The sequence below is a fragment of the Tachypleus tridentatus genome, chromosome 5 (genome assembly GCF_004210375.1).
Source record: "Tachypleus tridentatus isolate NWPU-2018 chromosome 5, ASM421037v1, whole genome shotgun sequence".
Lineage (NCBI taxonomy): Eukaryota > Metazoa > Arthropoda > Merostomata > Xiphosura > Limulidae > Tachypleus > Tachypleus tridentatus.
In genome coordinates, this window is record NC_134829.1 from 7310091 (window position 1) to 7334421 (window position 24331).

General features: G+C 34.0%; 1 protein-coding gene across 1 annotated transcript in view; it reads right to left on the reverse strand.

The window, feature by feature from the left end:
- Positions 1-1499: 1499 nt before the first annotated feature.
- Positions 1500-24331, reverse strand: part of LOC143250435 (PR domain zinc finger protein 1-like) — a 41808-nt gene continuing 18976 nt past the window's right edge. The window contains exons 2-5 of the mRNA XM_076500913.1: positions 13361-13492; positions 11028-11147; positions 10493-10706; positions 1500-5159 (exon numbers count right to left, since the gene is read on the reverse strand). Coding sequence (XP_076357028.1) covers positions 3787-5159; positions 10493-10706; positions 11028-11147; positions 13361-13492 — 1839 coding nt within the window. The 3' untranslated portion in view covers positions 1500-3786. The remainder of the gene's footprint in view (positions 5160-10492; positions 10707-11027; positions 11148-13360; positions 13493-24331) is intronic.

Consider the following 24331-nt stretch of genomic DNA (forward strand, 5'->3'; position numbering starts at 1 on the left):
ATAAGACCTTGGGATGTAAATATGTACGTTTTTGATTAGGCCTGGCATAGCCAAGCGCGTAAGGCGTGCGACTCGTAATCCGAGAGTCGCGGGTTCGCGCCCGCGTCGCGCTAAACATACTCGCCCTCCCAGCCGTGGGGGTATATAATGGGACGGTCAATCCCACTATTCGTTGGTAAAAGAGTAGCCCAAGAGTTGGCGGTGGGTGGTGATGACTAGCTGCCTTCCCTCTAGTCTTACACTGCTAAATTAGGGACGGCTAGCACAGATCGCCCTCGAGTAGCTTAGTGCGAAATTCCAAAACAAACAAACAAACTAATAGGACCATGGGGTAAAAATAAATACTTTTTGGATCTAATAAGACTATGATATAAATAATTATGTTTTTGATCTAATAACACGACCCTGGAATGTGAATAAATATGTTTTTAATTTCATGAGGCCCTGTCAGATAAATAATTATACTTCTGATCTAATAATACGACCCTGGAATATAAATAAATATGTTTTTATTCTCATGAGGCCCTGTCATATAAGTAATTATATTTTTGATCTAATAATACGACTCTGAAATATCAATAAATATGTTTTTATTCTCATGAGGCCCTGTCAGATAAATAGTTATATTTTTTATCTAATAATACGACTCTGGAATATCAATAAATATTTATATGCAAAATCGGCTCGTTTGGGTTGAGAAAATATTTTACATAGAACAAATGGGTTTCTCGACATCACTGATTATCAATAAATATGTTTTTATTCTCATGAGGCCCTGTCATATAAGTATTTATATTTTTGATCTAATAATACGACTCTGGAATATAAATAAATATATTTTTATTCTCATGAGGCCCTGTCATATAAGTAATTATATTTTTGATCTAATAATACGACTCTGGAATATCAATAAATATGTTTTTATTCTCATGAGGCCCTGTCATATAAGTAATTATATTTATGATCTAATAATGCGATTCTGGAATATCAATAAATATGTTTTTAAGCTCATGAGGCCCTGTCATATAAGTAATTATATTTTTGATCTAATAATACGACTCTGGAATATCAATAAATATGTTTTTATTCTCATGAGGCTCTGTCATATAAATAAGTATGTTTTTGATCTAATAAGAATATGGGGTATAAATAAATGGGTTATTGATGTAATGAGATCTTAGGATACGAATATGTTTTTGATATAATAAGATACTGGTGAATATATTATCACGTTTTTTGTTTTTATCTAATAAGATACTGTATGTTTTTAACATAGTAAGACACTGGGAAATACATAAGCGTGTTTTTGACTTAATAATACTCTGGGGTATAAATAAGTATAATTTTCATTAAACAAAACCTTGTATACAAATAGCTACAATTTTGATTTTACAATATCTTGAGATATAAATTTTTGATGTTATAAAACCCTTTAATATAAATAGATTTTTGAAAAAATAAAAAAGACAATATTGTGGTAGGCATCATTACTTCAGAACCACAAATAATATTTATTGAAATTTCAAAAAATCCAGAAAAATAATAATGAGCTCAAAAACTCAGAACAAACTAAGTAACTGTTAGGCTTAAACTTTCCAACTTTAGGCTTAAACTTTTCAACATTCGGTATCAATCCAAGATCTTCACAGAAGGATAAACAACAATTTCAAAGTGTAGAAATACATTCTAAATTATCAAACTTTCTAAAATCAACTTTGGTCTTTAGTCCTTGTCTTTGGCGAACTATTGAACCGGAGTTTTTATCATTTATTCACTTTGACCATACCATCAAGATTAACTATAGAAGGTAACAAGAATGATGTCTTAAAATATTTTGCGGATCTCAACACCAGAGGAAGTGAATCAAGAATGGCCTCTGACATTTCTCGGGATTCTCTTGTTTTACAGGTATTATAAATTGAAGAGTATGGTACCAACATGGCCGCGTTCGGCACATTATTTGGCTTCTGTGTGTGAAAAAACGTTTCGGACACCTATCATACTTCTGCATTCTATTCTTATACACTACAAATTGTTAATTAATACAACACACAAAACTAGAAGAACACACCACCAACATCACCATACACCAAGTGTTAATTAGTACATTATACATACCTAACAGAATATACCACCAACATCACCATCCACCAAGTGTTAATCAGTACATTATACATACCTAACAGAACATACCACCAACATCACCATCCACCAAGTGTTAATTAGTACATTATACATACCTAACAGAACATACCACCAACATCACCATCCACCAAGTGTTAATTAGTACATTATACATACCTAACAGAATATACCACCAACATCACCATCCACCAAGTGTTAATCAGTACATTATACATACCTAACATAACATACAACCAACATCACCATCCACCAAGTGTTAATCAGTACATTACACATAACTAACATAACATACCACCAACATCACCATCCACCAAGTGTTAATCAGTACATTATACATACCTAACATAACATACCACCAACATCACCATCCATCAAGTGTTAATTAGTACATTACACATACCTAACAGAACATACCACCGACATCACCATCCACCGAGTGTTAATGAGTACATTATACATACCTAACAGAACATATCACCAACATCACCATCCACCGAGTGTTAATGAGTACATTATACATACCTAACATAACATATCACCAACATCACCATCCACCGAATGTTAATCAGTACATTACACATACCTAACATAACATATCACCAACATCACCATCCACCAAGTGTTAATTAGTACATTATACATACCTAACAGAACATACCACCAACATCACCATCCACCAAGTGTTAATTAGTACATTATACATACCTAACAGAATATACCACCAACATCACCATCCACCGAGTGTTAATCAGTACATTACACATACCTAACATAACATACCACCAACATCACCATCCACCAAGTGTTAATTAGTACATTACACATAACTAACACAACATACCACCAACATCACCATCCACCAAGTGTTAATTAGTACATTACACATACCTAACAGAACACACCACCAATGTCACCATCCACAAAGTGTTAATTAGTACATTATACATACCTAACATAACATATCACCAATGTCACCATACACAAAGTGTTAATTAGTACATTACTCATACCTAACAGAACATATCACCAATGTCACCATCCACCGAGTGTTAATCAGTACATTATACATACCTAACATAACATGCCACCAACATCACCATCCACCGAGTTTTAATGAGTACATTACACATAACTAACAGAACATACTACCTATGTCACCATTCACAAAGTGATAATTAACACACTTGATATAACTAACCGAACATACTACCTATATCACCATCCAAAAATGTGAATTTGTTCACTACACGTAACCAAGAGAACATACTATCAATACCACAATCTACAGTGTTAATTAGTACATTACACATAACTAACAGAACATACCACCAATGTCACCATTCACAAAGTGATAATTACTATAATACACGTAACCAATAGAACACACCACCATCATCCGTGAAGTGACAATTTTGTTAAACAGTGTATTTCCATGTAGCTTTACTGATAAACTCTCGTGCACAAGACTTGTTTTTCAACTGACGCTTTTCATCAAGTTAAGATAACGTCCGTTATGCAGTCATTTACAAACTCTTATAAACTGTTGAATTATTCAGTTTATTTGTCTGAACGCACTTAGTGGTAATCTGTATCAAGCTAGCTAGTATCTTAGATTCCAATATTCGACAAATAATATGACTATCACATCCATTCTTCTGTTCTATATGCGGCATTTGATCGACAGGATGTATTTTTCCAATGTGATCTCAGTCCAGAACCACTGATGTACCTTTTTTCGCACGTTTCACAAGTGTATGGTCTCTCATTGGTGTGCAATCGCTTGTGAAGCTTGAGATGGATAAACTGTGTGAACTTGGCTGGACAAATATCACAAACGTATGGTTTTTGTCCGTTGTGTAGTCTTAGGTGGGTTTTCAGATTGCTGGGACTGCTAAACCTCTTTTTACAAACTTCACATTTGTGTGGCTTCTCTCCTGTGTGAACCAAATGGTGTTTCTGAAGGTGGGCCAGTTGTTTGAAGCTTTTTCCACAAATGACACAACAGAATGGCCGCTCGCCTGAGTGGATTCGAAGGTGGACTTTTAAATTAGATAGTTGTCCAAAGGTTTTGAAACAAGTATTGCACTCATAGTGCAACTTTCCATTCTTCTTCTTTAGAGGCAGTGAGAGTCGTCCTTGAAGAGAAGATTGGGTAGCTGTAGTGTGGGGTCCTTTGGAATCCAAAGAAGGCTGTTGTCCTGGAACGACTCTGAACTGGTGAGACAACCCCGTACATAAACTATGCACGGGACTGTCTAAACCTAAGAAATGAGTGGAATACATGATCATGTAGGGAGGATAATATATCTGATGAGGCAGTTGGTTCGCATACAGACAATTTGGCTGGTGAGTAGCCAAAGAGAAAATGTTCTTAGTTTTAAACATGGAGGCAAGACATTCTGTGTGGCTGCTGTAATGACTAGCTGTGTGGCAAGAATGTTGGTGTGAATCAGTAGTATGATTAAACCAAATAGCTGCAGGATTTGGTGAACAATTTAAGTGTTTTCCGTGGAAAATATCTGATAACATTACCTCTTTTTGAAAAGCTTTATGAGGTAGAATGTTTTCTAGTTTTTTAATAGATAGTCCTTCCTCCAACATTTGGGAACTTTTCTTTGAGTAAGTTTTAAAAGCAGACGATTCTCGTTGTTTACAATCCTTTAATGTATTTTTATTTTCCAAAACATTAATTTTTGAATCAGATAGTGTGATTTCTTTCTTTTCCTTTTCTTTTTGTTTCAAGTTGTCTTCACTTCGATACTGGTAAGCTGTTGGTAGCTTGATCGTAACTCTCCTTAATTCGTTTTCATCATGAACGTCTTTAGCTATCTCCATTTTCAATTCTTTAATGTTAAAACCTAAGCCATGACCCTTATTTTTTGATGGGTCTAACATGCTTTTTTGGCCACTCTTATTTTGTAAAATTTCCTCGGTACGTGTGCTGACCTCTATTGGCGTAAATTGATACAAGCCCGTGATGAAACAGTGCTCATTATTAGTTTGTAACTGTTGTTCTGAAAATAACAAATTTATCACAAAAAAAATAAGTTAATTGTAATAAATATTTCATTTATTGAAAAAATTATACAATAAAAGATGATGCAAGATTTAAAGTAATGTATTAATTTAGTGATTCGCAAATGTTTTAAAATACAACCTTGAAAATCATTCCTGGTAATAATTGTGGTTTCTTACATTTGGCCAGTTTGATCATATTTTATCTTACCTTAAGGGCTTATAAATAAACTTTTAACGAAACCATAAAGTCTACAGTCTCAAACTGAGTAAAAGAACATTCAACTAAAAATCGTAGAACTCATAACAGTGTGAAAATATTGTTTACTTTATAATATGTATTTTAGTTCGACTTCGCCCTATCTACTTTTTCATAAGAATTCTTTATGGCGATATATAATACTCTCCGACTCAGATCATTGATCAGAAACAAACGAAACTGTTCAGTAATACGTTGTACTAGATCCTAAAGTTCTCGCAGACCTCGGAATGGATCAGAAGTTTTTGGCACAATTTCGAATATTTCATTTGCGGGAAAGAGGGATAAAAAGTTCATTAAAAACTGGAATAATAAATATTATTGATTCATGCATTATGTAACTGAATAAATAGTTGTTTAGTGTAGTGGTACCATTTGTATAAAGTTAAGGTTTAAGAGAAAACATATTATTCTGAAATATACCTGGTTGACTTCTAACATAAAAGAAAAAACGTACACCAACACGATATTTAGGTACATAATACCTTAGTAGAACAAAGTGACACTGGTATCTGAGAAGAACAGGATAATACTACTATCTGAGTAGAATAGAATAATACTAGTACCTTAGTAAAATAGGACGATACTAGTGCCTGAGTAGAATAAGATGATACTACTACCTAAGTAGAATAGGAAGACACGAGTACATGAGTAGAATAGACTAACACTAACACCTCAGTAGAACAGACTGACACTGGTACCTCAGTAAAATAGGATGACACTAGTACCTGAGTAGAATAGGATGATAAGTACCTGAGTAGAATAGAATAACACTAATACCTCAGTAGAACAGACTGACACTGGTACCTCAGTAGAATAAGATGATACTAGTACCTAAATAGAATAGATTAACTCTAATATCGTAGTAAAACAGACTGATATTAGTACCTGAGTAAAATAGGATGATACTAGTGCCTGAGTAGAATAGGATGATACTAGTGCCTGAGTAGAATAGGGTGATACTAGTACCTGAGTAAAATAGGATGATACTAGTACCTAAGTAGAATAGGAAGACACGAGTACATGAGTAGAATAGACTAACACTAATACCTCAGTAGAACAGACTGACATTGGTACCTCAGTAGAATAGGATGACACTAGTACCTGAGTAAAAATAGGATGATACTAGTACCTGAGTAAAATAAACTAACACTAATATCGTAGTAAAACGGACTGACACTGCTACCTGAGTAGAATAGGATGATACTAGTACCTGAGTAAAATAAACTAACACTAATATCGTAGTAAAACGGACTGACACTGCTACCTGAGTAGAATAAGATGATACTAGTGCCTGAGTAGAATAGGAAGATACGAGTACATGAATAGAATAGAATAACACTAATACCTCAGTAGAACAGACTGACACTGGTACCTCAGTAGAATAGGAAGACACGAGTACATGAGTAGAATAGACTAACACTAATACCTCAGTAGAACAGACTGACATTGGTACCTCAGTAGAATAGGATGACACTAGTACCTGAGTAAAAATAGGATGATACTAGTACCTGAGTAAAATAAACTAACACTAATATCGTAGTAAAACGGACTGACACTGCTACCTGAGTAGAATAGGATGATACTAGTACCTGAGTAAAATAAACTAACACTGATATCGTAGTAAAGCGGACTGACACTGCTACCTGAGTAGAATAAGATGATACTAGTACCTGAGTAATATAAACTAACACTAATATCGTAGTAAAACACACTGATATTAGTATCTGAGTAAAATAGGATGATACTAGTGCCTGAGTAGAATAGGAAGATACGAGTACATGAGTAGAATAGACTAACACTAATACCTCAGTAGAACAGACTGACATTGGTACCTCAGTAGAATAGGATGACACTAGTACCTGAGTAAAACTAGGATGATACTAGTACCTGAGTAGAATAGGATGATACTAGTACCTGAGTAGAATAGGATGATAAGTACCTGAGTAGAATAGAATAACACTAATACCTCAGTAGAACAGACTGACACTGGTACCTCAGTAGAATAAGATGATACTAGTACCTAAATAGAATAGATTAACTCTAATATCGTAGTAAAACAGACTGATATTAGTACCTGAGTAAAATAGGATGATACTAGTACCTGAGGTGAATAGACTAACACTAATATCGTAGTAAAACAGACTGATATTAGTATCTGAGTAAAATAGGATGATACTAGTACCTAAGTAGAATAGGATGACACGAGTACATGAGTAGAATAGACTAACACAAATACTTCAGTAGAACAGATTGACTCTGGTACCTTAGTCGAATAGAATGATACTCTAGTACCTAAGTCGGATTTAATGATACTAGTACCTTAGTAGAATATACTAACGCTAATACTTTAGTAAAACAGACTGACACTGGTACCTGAGCAGTATAGGATGATACTAGTACCTGAGTAGAATAGATAACACTAATACCTTAGTAAAACAGACTGACACTGGTACCTTAGTAGAAAGGATGACACTTGTACCTTAGTAAAAAGGATAATACTAGTATCTTAGTAGAATAGGATGATACTAGTATCTGAAGGGAATAGACTAACATTAATACCAACAGGTGTCGGTATATTCTACTCAGGTACTTGTATTATACTATTCTGCTAAGGTACCAGTGTCAATCACTAGTGTTAACTAGTACCTCATTAGAACCGACTAACACTAGTACCTGATTAGGACAGACTGGCACTAGTACCTGAGTAGAACAGACTGACACTGGTACCTTAGTTGAACAGACTAATTTTTCCATCGCTGAGGCAAGTTACAACCTTGATTAGTTATAGAGCTGCCAAATAATATAGCAGGGCCCTCTTGTCATGCCATCCTGTCAGTCTTCCCTTTCATATCTTACTAATAGTTTTCCTGTATTATATATAACCAATAAAAACCCGTAATAAACATATCGACCAGGTTTGTTTAATTTTTAACAGAGCTGGTTGCTTAGTTAGAAAGCCAGAAAAGGTTTGATAGATGTGTAATACAGTCATGTGAAAAAGTTAGGACACCCTATGAAAGCCTGTGTATTTGTGTAACATTTTTGGATATATAGATATTTAATCTCAATTGTAACAATACTGAGAGATTATAGGAATATAACTAAACAATTAAAACTGAAGAAAAGACTTTTCAAGATCTTCTGTAAATGTGATTATACAAACATGCATATTCTAACTGAGAAAAAAGTTAGGACACCCTACCCCTAATAGCTAGTGTTACCCCCTTTGGCTGAAATAACTGCAGTGAGATGCTTCTTGTAGCCATCTACCAGTCTCTGACATCGGTCTGAAGAAAGTTTGCTCCACTCCTCAATGCAGAATTCTGTCAGCTGTGAGATGTTTGAGGGGTTTCTTGCATGTACAGCCCGTTTCAAGTCACCCCACAGCATCTCAATGGGATTAAGATCTGGGCTTTGACTAGGCCATTCCAGGACTCTCCATTTCTTAGTTTTCAGCCAGTTCTTGGTGGATTTACTGGTATGTTTTGGGTCATTGTCGTGTTGCAGGGTTCAGTTCCGCTTCAGTTTTAATTTTCTTACAGATGGTCTCACATGTTCCTCAAGCACCCTCTGATACACAGTAGAATTCATGGTGGATTCTATGATTGTGAGCTGTCCAGGTCCTGCTGCAGCAAAGCAGCCCCAAACCATGACACTTCCACCTCCATGCTTCACAGTTGGTATGGGGTTCTTTTCCTAGAGTGCTGTATTTGGTTTACGCCAAACATGTCCTCTGTTCTGGTGTCCAAATCATTCAATTGTGGACTCATCTGTCCAAAGAACATTATTCCAGAAGTCCTGGTCTTTGTCTACATTTTCTTGGCAAACTTCAATCTGGCCTTGATGTTTCTCTTAGAGAGCAAAGGTTTCCTCCTTGCACACCTCCTATGCAAGTTAAACTTGTGCAATCTCTTTCTGATTGTAGAGGCATGCACTTTCACATCAACAATAGCCAGAGCCTGCTGTAGGTTCCGTGATGACACGTTAGGGTGTTTGAAGATCTCTTTTAACATCTTATGGTCTGCTCTGGGGGTGAACTTGGTTGGACGACCAGACCTGGGCATGTTGGTAATTGTTTTGAAAGCCCTCCACTTGTTGACTATTTTCCGGACAGTGGAATGTCTAATTTCAAAATCTTTTGAGATCTTTTTAAATCCTTTACCAGACTCATAAGTTGCTACAATTCTCTTTCTGAAGGCCTCAAACAGCTCTTTTGCTCTCACCATGGTGCTCACTCTCACTTCAGCAGTCAGGAGCACACCAAACTAAATGTCTGAGGTTTAAATAGGTCAAGCCTCATTCAAAATGCTGAGTAACGATCTTCTAATCGGGTGCACCTGGTGTGATACACCTGTCTGTGAGTTGAGCCATTTTATGTGGGTATAAATGTGGGGATGTCCTAACTTTTTCCTCAGAATATGCATTTTTGTATAATTACATTTACAGAAGATCTTAAAAAGTCTTTTCTTCAGTTTTAATTGTCTAGTTATATTCCTATAATATCTCAGTATTGTTAAAATTGAGATTAAATATCTATATATCCAACAACGTTACAAAAATACACAGGCTTTCATTGGGTGTCCTAACTTTTTCACATGACTGTATATTCTACTTATCGCATGTTTTTTCTGTATTTTTCAGGCAAAATTTAATTAAATAAATAATTATTTATTATGATAGTAAATAGTACCATTAATATAAAAAAGTAGGGTTAAAAGCTATATCTATTATTGTAGGATATATTAGATTGTCTTCCTTTAAAAGGGTTGTGAACGTGTTTTCATGTGTCACGCGTTACATATGCTCTATGCACATAGAATTAAATTGGTGACGAGGGTGGTTTTTCGGTGAGCCTATTCTCTTCTGTAACGCCGCTACTGTCAGAGAAAAATGTAAACGTGTTTATATTCAGTAAAGAACCATTTCTTTATTACTTTCGTTTTGATATATCACAGTAAAAATTGATAACAGGTGTCATTTTCAATATTATTAAGTAAAAATAACAACTAAATTGTACGTAGAACATTAATTACTCATACTAACGGAACAGAGACGTTAAGCGTAACTTACGAATTCTCTCACGAGTGAGTCTTCTCATCAAAGGATAATACTGCACTAGGAGTTCCTGATTTGGAGCGATCATCCTGGTGGTATAAAAGTAAATGTGCTCCATGACCTGACAAGCCACGAGGTTCTGACTCTCGCTGGAGTAAGCTGGACAGACATAACTCATCCAGTTAACCTTTCCGGCGTAAAAATCATCGGTGTAGAAGTTTTGGTAAGTCTAGAACAGTGTGAAGACTGTTAGTTTACTCACGCATCAAAAGTTAATGTGACCAGAACTCGTTACTTCTGTTTAGTTAACTGGGATGATACAGTACCAGTAGGTATGTCTTAATCCAATTCTACTGACTGATATTGTATCAGGCTTTCTACAATGTGATATTTTATGTTAAACCAAATGAAATAAAATATGGGGTTAAAAGTCCATATAACTCTGTATAATAATTAAACACGGCACCTAAAACATGTGATTTGGTTATACGGAATATAATATAACAGCGTTATATTTACATGTTTTTTTTTGTCTTACACTGATACCTACCCTCCACAAGTACTCATCTTGAACTTCTGCTGAGACATTATTGTTGCTGTATATTTTTCCCACTAGAGGTCCGAACCGTGTGCCTCTAGGAATGTACTCTGTACTCCAAACTCCGAGAACCTGAAAAAGTATTTCAGGAAAACGTGTTGTAAAACATTCTACACAAATGATAATGTCAGACTGCTATAAACGAAATATTTCAACGAGTTTTCTGTCAACACTTACAAATACGTTAACCAACTATTTAAAATACACCGTAACTGAACAATAAACTATTGAAAATCACATTGAATGTTAGTGATTGTTAGATATCTGACGTTCCACAGACATCTGGTGTTTAACAGATATTTGATATTCTACCAATATCTGACTTTCAAGCAATATCTGACGTTCTACAGATATCTGACGTTCTAGCAATATCTAATGTTCTACAGATATCTGACGTTCTAGCAATATCTGATGTTCTACAGATATCTGATGTTCTAGCAATATCTGACGTTCTAGCAATATCTGATGTTCTACAGATATCTGACGTTCTAGCAATATCTGATGTTCTACAGATATCTAACGTTCAAGAAATACCTGATGTTCTACAGATATCTGACGTTCTAGCAATATCTGACGTTCTAGCAATATCTGACGTTCTAGCAATATCTGATGTTCTACAGATATCTGACGTTCTAGCAATATCTGATGTTCTAGCAATATCTGACGTTCTAGCAATATCTGATGTTCTACAGATATCTGACGTTCTAGCAATATGTGATGTTCTACAAATATCTGACGTTCTAGCAATATCTGATGTTCTACAGATATCTGACGTTCTACCAATATCTGATGTTCTACAGATATCTGACCTTGTACCAATATCTGATGTTCTACAGATATCTGACGTTCTAGCAATATCTACAGATGACGTCTATAGTAGCTGTTTTTGTATGTAAAAAAAAAGTAAACATATATACAACCAATACACATTTTTACCTCACAAAACTAAATCTAACTTTCAAAAATTTCTCTTTCGTCTAATTACAGAACGTATCATACACGACACACAAATAACAGTCTTGAAATACCTTAAAATCCATGAGCTATTCAAGTTCTCTGGAAGCACCGAGTGATTAAAAAACGTAAACATTACGTGAATTTTTTTACGTTTTATTATTGAACAGTAAAGTGTGGCGAGACTACACTTACACTCCATTATGAGTCTACACTTACAGTCTACTGCACGTCTACACTTACACTCCATTGTGAGTCTACACTTACAGTCTACTGCACGTCTACACTTACACTCCATTGTGAGTCTACACATACAGTCTACTGCACGTCTACACTTACACTCCATTGTGAGTCTACACATACGGTCTACTGCACGTCTACACTTACACTCCATTGTCAGTCTACACATACAGTCTACTGCACGTCTACACTTACACTCCATTGTCAGTCTACACATACAGTCTACTGCACGTCTACACTTACACCCCATTGTGAGTCTACACATACAGTCTACTGAACGTCTACACTTACACTCCATTGTGAGTCTACACTTACACTCTACTGCACGTCTACACTTACACTCTATTGTGAGTCTACACTTACAGTCTACTGCTACACATACAGTCACTCTACACTTACACTCAATCGTGAGTCTACACATACAGTCTACTGCACGTCTACACTTACACTCCATTGTGAGTCTACACTTACAGTCTACTGCACGTCTACACTTACATTCCATTGTGAGTCTACACTTACAGTCTACTGCACGTCTACACTTACACTCCATTGTGAGTCTACACTTACAGTCTACTGCACGTCTACACTTACACTCCATATAAGTCTACATCTAATTTCATTTGTAAGTCTATATTTGCATTCCGTAACAAGTTCATGGTCATATTGCATGGTAAGCCTACACTGAACAATTCAATGTGCTTCTGTGCTTATAGTGCATAATAAGTTTAAGCTCATAATTCATATTCTATAGACTTATGTTCCAAAGTAAGTCTGTACTTATGTTCTATATGTCTATACTTGTATTCCGTAGTAATTATGTATTCTATACTCATATTCCAAGCTAAGTCTACATTTAATACTCCATTTTAGTACTCAGTTGTGTCTTTAAACACAAAACAAGAATTCTGTAAAACAAAGAAATGTCTCTTATTTCAGGACATTTCATATCCTCAGGCAAAAACCCTAAAACCAAACAAGCAATGTACACTTGTTGGACATTTTTCAGTTGCCAAATTCTGGATGATGTATGCTAATACACAAACAAGCGTAATGGATCATCTTTTGAGTAAGATAAGTTTATAAATACTTACATCTGTAAGCACGTGTGACGGCTTGAGAGTTAGATTTTGCGGAATACTTGTCTCAGCTCTACTGAAACCATCAATCACTTCCTCCTTCATGTTTCTCATGTAACGGAAGACGCCATCTTCCATCCTGTGATTCTAAGAAAGAGAAAATAATTATTCCTCTTTGACAGTTCTGATGTAACGGGGGCTAACATTACGTAAAAGGTTCATAACATCAACTATTTTTTCAGTTCAGTAACACAGTAATGTATGTCAAAAACTACTGTATCAAACTCTTCGATTCACCAGAAACACGTGAGGAAACAAGTTTTCTGGGCCTATATTCATTCTTACTAACGAAATAATAACACAAAATACAGAGTGAAACTGTAGTGAGGTTCAGCTTTGTGAAAAACTGTACGTGTGGCTGAATGTACCGAGTGTTTAATCAAAGTGATGTAATCAGTTTAATAAAAAACAACAACAAAACTCTCATAACATCATACAATACAAAACTACAGATTTGTCCACACATAATATGAAACGTTGTTAAGATATAGTGTCTCATTGGTTCATTCCTGCATAACATCAAAGGTAAGTTTCTAATTGCACTATATCATCCATACATAACATCAAAACTAATAGTCTAATTGCACTATATCATCCACAAATAAAAACAAAAGTAAGTTTCTAATTGTACTATATCATCCACAACTAACATCAAAAGCAGGTTTCTAATTGCACTATATCATCCACAACTAACATCAAAAGCAGGTTTCTAATTGCACTATATCATCCACAACTAACATCAAAAGTAAGTTTCTAATTGTACTGTATCATCTACAACATCAAAAGTAAGCTTCTAATTGTACTATATCATCCACAACTAACATCAAAAGTAAGTTTCTAATTGTACTGTATCATCTACAACATCAAAAGTAAGCTTCTAATTGTACTGTATCATCCACAACTAACATCAAAAGCAACCTTCTAATTGTACTGTATCATCCACAACTAACATCAAAAGTTTCTAATTGTACTATATCATCCACAACTAACATCAAAAGTAAGTCTCTAATTGTACTGTATCATCCACAACTAACATCAAAAGTAAGTTTCTAATTGTACTGTATCATCCACAACTAACATCAAAAGTAAGTTTCTAATTGTACTGTATCATCCACAAATAAAAACAAAAGTAAGTTTCTAATTGTACTATATCATCCACAACTAACATCAAACGTAAGTCTCTAATTGTACTATATCATCCACAACTAACATCAAAAGTAAGTTTCTAATTGTACTGTATCATCTACAACATCAAAAGAAAGCTTCTAATTGTACTATATCATCCACAACTAACATCAAACTTAAGTCTCTAATTGTACTGTATCATCCACAACTAACATCAAAAGTAAGTTTCTAATTGTACTGTATCATCTACAACATCAAAAGTAAGCTTCTAATTGTACTGTATCATCCACAACTAACATCAAAAGCAAGCTTCTAATTGTACTGTATCATCCACAACTAACATCAAAAGTTTCTAATTGTACTATATCATCCACAACTAACATCAAAAGTAAGTTTCTAATTGTACTGTATCATCCACAACTAACATCAAAAGCAGGTTTCTAATTGTACTGTATCATCCACAACTAACATCAAAAGTAATTTTCTAATTGTACTGTATCATCCACAACTAACATCAAAAGTAATTTTCTAATTGTACTGTATCATCTACAACATCAAAAGTAAGCTTCTAATTGTACTATATCATCCACAACTAACATCAAAAGTAAGTTTCTAATTGTACTGTATCATCTACAACATCAAAAGTAAGCTTCTAATTGTACTGTATCATCCACAACTAACATCAAAAGTAAGTCTCTAATTGTACTGTATCATCCACAACTAACATCAAAAGCAGGTTTCTAATTGTACTGTATCATCCACAACTAACATCAAAAGTAATTTTCTAATTGTACTGTATCATCCACAACTAACATCAAAAGCAGGTTTCTAATTGTACTGTATCATCCACAACTAACATCAAAAGTAAGTTTCTAATTGTACTGTATCATCCACAACTAACATCAAACGTAAGTCTCTAATTGTACTGTATCATCCACAACTAACATCAAAAGCAGGTTTCTAATTGTACTGTATCATCCACAACTAACATCAAAAGTAAGTTTCTAATTGTACTGTATCATCCACAACTAACATCAAACGTAAGTCTCTAATTGTACTGTATCATCCACAACTAACATCAAAAGCAGGTTTCTAATTGTACTGTATCATCCACAACTAACATCAAAAGCAGGTTTCTAATTGTACTATATCATCCACAACTAACATCAAAAGCAGGTTTCTAATTGTAGTATATCATCCACAACTAACATCAAACGTAAGTCTCTAATTGTACTGTATCATCCACAACTAACATCAAAAGCAGGTTTCTAATTGTACTATATCATCCACAACTAACATCAAACGTAAGTCTCTAATTGTACTGTATCATCCACAACTAACATCAAAAGCAGGTTTCTAATTGTACTATATCATCCACAACTAACATCAAACGTAAGTCTCTAATTGTACTATATCATCCACAACTAACATCAAAAGCAGGTTTCTAATTGTAGTATATCATCCACAACTAACATCAAACGTAAGTCTCTAATTGTACTGTATCATCCACAACTAACATCAAAAGCAGGTTTCTAATTGTACTATATCATCCACAACTAACATCAAACGTAAGTCTCTAATTGTACTGTATCATCCACAACTAACATCAAAAGCAGGTTTCTAATTGTACTATATCATCCACAACTAACATCAAACGTAAGTCTCTAATTGTACTATATCATCCACAACTAACATCAAACGTAAGTCTCTAATTGTACTGTATCATCCACAACTAACATCAAAAGCAGGTTTCTAATTGTACTATATCATCCACAACTAACATCAAAAGCAGGTTTCTAATTGTACTATATCATCCACAACTAACATCAAACGTAAGTCTCTAATTGTACTGTATCATCCACAACTAACATCAAAAGCAGGTTTCCAATTGTACTATATCATCCACAACTGACATCAAAAGCAGGTTTCTAATTGTACTATATCATCCACAACTAACATCAAACGTAAGTCTCTAATTGTACTGTATCATCCACAACTAACATCAAAAGCAGGTTTCTAATTGTACTGTATCATCTACAACATCAAAAGTAAGCTTCTAATTGTACTGTATCATCCACAACTAACATCAAAAGCAAGCTTCTAATTGTACTGTATCATCCACAACTAACATCAAACGTAAGTCTCTAATTGTACTATATCATCCACAACTAACATCAAAAGCAGGTTTCTAATTGTAGTATATCATCCACAACTAACATCAAACGTAAGTCTCTAATTGTACTGTATCATCCACAACTAACATCAAAAGCAGGTTTCTAATTGTACTATATCATCCACAACTAACATCAAACGTAAGTCTCTAATTGTACTGTATCATCCACAACTAGCATCAAAAGCAGGTTTCTAATTGTACTATATCATCCACAACTAACATCAAACGTAAGTCTCTAATTGTACTATATCATCCACAACTAACATCAAACGTAAGTCTCTAATTGTACTGTATCATCCACAACTAACATCAAAAGCAGGTTTCTAATTGTACTATATCATCCACAACTAACATCAAAAGCAGGTTTCTAATTGTACTATATCATCCACAACTAACATCAAACGTAAGTCTCTAATTGTACTGTATCATCCACAACTAACATCAAAAGCAGGTTTCCAATTGTACTATATCATCCACAACTGACATCAAAAGCAGGTTTCTAATTGTACTATATCATCCACAACTAACATCAAACGTAAGTCTCTAATTGTACTGTATCATCCACAACTAACATCAAAAGCAGGTTTCTAATTGTACTGTATCATCTACAACATCAAAAGTAAGCTTCTAATTGTACTGTATCATCCACAACTAACATCAAAAGCAAGCTTCTAATTGTACTGTATCATCCACAACTAACATCAAAAGTTTCTAATTGTACTATATCATCCACAACTAACATCAAAAGTAAGTTTCTAATTGTACTGTATCATCCACAACTAACATCAAAAGCAGGTTTCTAATTGTACTGTATCATCCACAACTAACATCAAAAGTAATTTTCTAATTGTACTGTATCATCCACAACTAACATCAAAAGTAATTTTCTAATTGTACTGTATCATCTACAACATCAAAAGTAAGCTTCTAATTGTACTATATCATCCACAACTAACATCAAAAGTAAGTTTCTAATTGTACTGTATCATCTACAACATCAAAAGTAAGCTTCTAATTGTACTGTATCATCCACAACTAACATCAAAAGTAAGTCTCTAATTGTACTGTATTATCCACAACTAACATCAAAAGCAGGTTTCTAATTGTACTGTATCATCCACAACTAACATCAAAAGTAATTTTCTAATTGTACTGTATCATCCACAACTAACATCAAAAGTAAGTTTCTAATTGTACTGTATTATCCACAACTAACATCAAACGTAAGTCTCTAATTGTACTGTATCATCCACAACTAACATCAAAAGCAGGTTTCTAATTGTACTGTATCATCCACAACTAACATCAAAAGTAAGTTTCTAATTGTACTGTATCATCCACAACTAACATCAAACGTAAGTCTCTAATTGTACTGTATCATCCACAACTAACATCAAAAGCAGGTTTCTAATTGTACTGTATCATCCACAACTAACATCAAAAGCAGGTTTCTAATTGTACTATATCATCCACAACTAACATCAATCGTAAGTCTCTAATTGTACTGTATCATCCACAACTAACATCAAAAGCAGGTTTCTAATTGTACTGTATCATCCACAACTAACATCAAAAGCAGGTTTCTAATTGTACTATATCATCCACAACTAACATCAAAAGCAGGTTTCTAATTGTAGTATATCATCCACAACTAACATCAAACGTAAGTCTCTAATTGTACTGTATCATCCACAACTAACATCAAAAGCAGGTTTCTAATTGTACTATATCATCCACAACTAACATCAAACGTAAGTCTCTAATTGTACTGTATCATCCACAACTAACATCAAAAGCAGGTTTCTAATTGTACTATATCATCCACAACTAACATCAAACGTAAGTCTCTAATTGTACTATATCATCCACAACTAACATCAAAAGCAGGTTTCTAATTGTAGTATATCATCCACAACTAACATCAAACGTAAGTCTCTAATTGTACTGTATCATCCACAACTAACATCAAAAGCAGGTTTCTAATTGTACTATATCATCCACAACTAACATCAAAGGTAAGTCTCTAATTGTACTGTATCATCCACAACTAACATCAAAAGCAGGTTTCTAATTGTACTATATCATCCACAACTAACATCAAACGTAAGTCTCTAATTGTACTATATCATCCACAACTAACATCAAACGTAAGTCTCTAATTGTACTGTATCATCCACAACTAACATCAAAAGCAGGTTTCTAATTGTACTATATCATCCACAACTAACATCAAAAGCAGGTTTCTAATTGTACTATATCATCCACAACTAACATCAAACGTAAGTCTCTAATTGTACTGTATCATCCACAACTAACATCAAAAGCAGGTTTGCAATTGTACTATATCATCCACAACTGACATCAAAAGCAGGTTTCTAATTGTACTATATCATCCACAACTAACATCAAACGTAAGTCTCTAATTGTACTGTATCATCCACAACTAACATCAAAAGCAGGTTTCTAATTGTACTGTATCATCTACAACATCAAAAGTAAGCTTCTAATTGTACTGTATCATCCACAACTAACATCAAAAGCAAGCTTCTAATTGTACTGTATCATCCACAACTAACATCAAAAGTTTCTAATTGTACTATATCATCCACAACTAACATCAAAAGTAAGTTTCTAATTGTACTGTATCATCCACAACTAACATCAAAAGCAGGTTTCTAATTGTACTGTATCATCCACAACTAACATCAAAAGTAATTTTCTAATTGTACTGTATCATCCACAACTAACATCAAAAGTAATTTTTTAATTGTACTGTATCATCTACAACATCAAAAGTAAGCTTCTAATTGTACTATATCATCCACAACTAACATCAAAAGTAAGTTTCTAATTATACTGTATCATCTACAACATCAAAAGTAAGCTTCTAATTGTACTGTATCATCCACAACTAACATCAAAAGTAAGTCTCCAATTGTACTGTATCATCCACAACTAACATCAAAAGCAGGTTTCTAATTGTACTGTATCATCCACAACTAACATCAAAAGTAATTTTCTAATTGTACTGTATCATCCACAACTAACATCAAAAGCAGGTTTCTAATTGTACTGTATCATCCACAACTAACATCAAAAGTAAGTTTCTAATTGTACTGTATCATCCACAACTAACATCAAACGTAAGTCTCTAATTGTACTGTATCATCCACAACTAACATCAAAAGCAGGTTTCTAATTGTACTGTATCATCCACAACTAACATCAAAAGTAAGTTTCTAATTGTACTGTATCATCCACAACTAACATCAAACGTAAGTCTCTAATTGTACTGTATCATCCACAACTAACATCAAAAGCAGGTTTCTAATTGTACTATATCATCCACAACTAACATCAAAAGCAGGTTTCTAATTGTAGTATATCATCCACAACTAACATCAAACGTAAGTCTCTAATTGTACTGTATCATCCACAACTAACATCAAAAGCAGGTTTCTAATTGTACTATATCATCCACAACTAACATCAAACGTAAGTCTCTAATTGTACTGTATCATCCACAACTAACATCAAAAGCAGGTTTCTAATTGTACTATATCATCCACAACTAACATCAAACGTAAGTCTCTAATTGTACTATATCATCCACAACTAACATCAAAAGCAGGTTTCTAATTGTAGTATATCATCCACAACTAACATCAAACGTAAGTCTCTAATTGTACTGTATCATCCACAACTAACATCAAAAGCAGGTTTCTAATTGTACTATATCATCCACAACTAACATCAAACGTAAGTCTCTAATTGTACTGTATCATCCACAACTAACATCAAAAGCAGGTTTCTAATTGTACTATATCATCCACAACTAACATCAAACGTAAGTCTCTAATTGTACTATATCATCCACAACTAACATCAAACGTAAGTCTCTAATTGTACTGTATCATCCACAACTAACATCAAAAGCAGGTTTCTAATTGTACTATATCATCCACAACTAACATCAAAAGCAGGTTTCTAATTGTACTATATCATCCACAACTAACATCAAACGTAAGTCTCTAATTGTACTGTATCATCCACAACTAACATCAAAAGCAGGTTTCTAATTGTACTATATCATCCACAACTAACATCAAACGTAAGTCTCTAATTGTACTATATCATCCACAACTAACATCAAACGTAAGTCTCTAATTGTACTGTATCATCCACAACTAACATCAAAAGCAGGTTTCTAATTGTACTATATCATCCACAACTAACATCAAAAGCAGGTTTCTAATTGTACTATATCATCCACAACTAACATCAAACGTAAGTCTCTAATTGTACTGTATCATCCACAACTAACATCAAAAGCAGGTTTCCAATTGTACTATATCATCCACAACTGACATCAAAAGCAGGTTTCTAATTGTACTATATCATCCACAACTAACATCAAACGTAAGTCTCTAATTGTACTGTATCATCCACAACTAACATCAAAAGCAGGTTTCTAATTGTACTATATCATCCACAACTAACATCAAACGTAAGTCTCTAATTGTACTGTATCATCCACAACTAACATCAAAAGCAGGTTTCTAATTGTACTATATCATCCACAACTAACATCAAACTTAAGTCTCTAATTGTACTGTATCATCCACAACTAACATCAAAAGCAGGTTTCTGATTGTACTGTATCATCCACAACTAACATCAAAAGCAGGTTTCTAATTGTACTATATCATCCACAACTAACATCAAACTTAAGTCTCTAATTGTACTGTATCATCCACAACTAACATCAAAAGCAGGTTTCTAATTGTACTGTATCATCCACAACTAACATCAAAAGCAGGTTTCTAATTGTACTATATCATCCACAACTAACATCAAACGTAAGTCTCTAATTGTACTATATCATCCACAACTAACATCAAACGTAAGTCTCTAATTGTACTGTATCATCCACAACTAACATCAAAAGCAGGTTTCTAATTGTACTGTATCATCCACAACTAACATCAAAAGCAGGTTTCTAATTGTACTGTATCATCCACAACTAACATCAAACGTAAATCTCTATTTGTACTGTATCATCCACAACTAACATCAAAAGTAAGTCTCTAATTGTACTGTATCATCCACAACTAACATCAAAAGTAATTTTCTAATTGTACTGTATCATCCACAACTAACATCAAACGTAAGTCTCTAATTGTACTGTATCATCCACAACTAACATCAAAAGCAGGTTTCTAATTGTACTGTATCATCCACAACTAACATCAAAAGTAAGTCTCTAATTGTACTGTATCATCCACAACTAACATCAAAAGTAAGTCTCTAATTGTACTGTATCATCCACAACTAACATCAAAAGTAAGTCTCTAATTGTACTGTATCATCCACAACTAACATCAAAAGCAGGTTTCTAATTGTACTGTATCATCCACAACTAACATCAAACGTAAGTCTCTAATTGTACTGTATCATCTACAACTAACATCAAAATTAAGTCTCTAATTGTACTGTATCATCCACAACTAACATCAAAAGCAGGTTTCAAATTGTACTGTATCATCCACAACTAACATCAAACGTAAGTCTCTAATTGTACTGTATCATCCACAACTAACATCAAAAGTAAGTCTCTAATTGTACTGTATCATCCACAACTAACATCAAAAGTAAGTCTCTAATTGTACTGTATCATCCACAACTAACATCAAAAGCAGGTTTCTAATTGTACTGTATCATCCACAACTAACATCAAAAGTAAGTCTCTAATTGTACTGTATCATCCACAACTAACATCAAAAGCAGGTTTCAAATTGTACTGTATCATCCACAACTAACATCAAACGTAAGTCTCTAATTGTACTGTATCATCCACAACTAACATCAAAAGCAGGTTTCTAATTGTACTGTATCATCCACAACTAACATCAAAAGTAAGTCTCTAATTGTACTGTATCATCCACAACTAACATCAAAAGTAAGTCTCTAATTGTACTGTATCATCCACAACTAACATCAAAAGTAAGTCTCTAATTGTACTGTATCATCCACAACTAACATCAAAAGCAGGTTTCTAATTGTACTGTATCATCCACAACTAACATCAAACGTAAGTCTCTAATTGTACTGTATCATCCACAACTAACATCAAAATTAAGTCTCTAATTGTACTGTATCATCCACAACTAACATCAAAAGCAGGTTTCAAATTGTACTGTATCATCCACAACTAACATCAAACGTAAGTCTCTAATTGTACTGTATCATCCACAACTAACATCAAAAGTAAGTCTCTAATTGTACTGTATCATCCACAACTAACATCAAAAGTAAGTCTCTAATTGTACTGTATCATCCACAACTAACATCAAAAGTAAGCTTCTAATTGTACTGTATCATCCACAACTAATATCAAAAGCAGGTTTCTAATTGTACTGTATCATCCACAACTAACATCAAACGTAAGTCTCTAATTGTACTGTATCATCCACAACTAACATCAAAAGTAAGCTTCTAATTGTACTATATCATCCACAACTAACATCAAAAGCAGGTTTCTAATTGTACTGTATCATCCACAACTAACATCAAAAGCAGGTTTCTAATTGTACTGTATCATCCACAACTAACATCAAAAGTAAGTCTCTAATTGTACTGTATCGTGAGTGAATACCATGAAACTTAAGTTGTACAATCATCCAAGATAGCTACACTACACAACTCCTTAGTAAGCCGATATAATTTTTTTGTGAAGAATGAAAACTGAGTGTAGTACTGTACGTAAGTGTTAAGACAAACATTATATTTCAGTCTACCTTCTAAGAACAATGGAAGGTAAATCACAAGTGAAACATCCGTGTTTTATTTATCTGCTTGATTTAGGGAAACAGTTGGTATTTTTCGTCTCCCCTTTTGTTTTAATAACTACAGATTGTCTTTCAGGCATTGTTGTAACTTATTTATTCAAAGTGTTTTTTTTTACTATAAATGTCTCTAAAACACTCCTGTAAAGTTTCTTTTGAAGTAACGTTTGATTTGTCAATTTTTTTCTATAAAATGCCAGATTTGCTCAACTGGATTGAGACCAGGGATCTGTGGCAGTCATTACATCATTTGAATGACTCCAGCAACTTCTTTCTTAGCAAAGAAATTTATGCATAGGTTGGATGAGTGTTTGGGGTCATTATCTGCCTAGCAGTAGAATCCTTTACCAATAATATGGAAACCGTGAGAGATTAGATTCAGATAGTAGTTGCTCTGGTCAACTATTCCATCTATTATTCCAATGACCAACAGTCCAGTTTCGTACTTTTTATCAAACGTTGGTTTAATAATCAGTGATATCGAGAAACCCACTTGTTGAGAAATTTATATGCAAAAACGGCTCGTTTGGGTTGAGAAAATATTTTACGTAGATGAACGAACTTCTTCGGTCATCGTCAGGTTCAAGCAGATAAAGGTAACGCTATAGTCATAATGAACACGAATGAATACATCCAAAAAATGAATAACATCCTATCAGACAGGAACAAATTTAAACCAATACACACAAATCCAACAAAGACACACGAGACGCAACTGAACAAATTACTACTACAAATGAAAAAAGACAACACAATTTCACAAACACTTTATTCCTACCTACG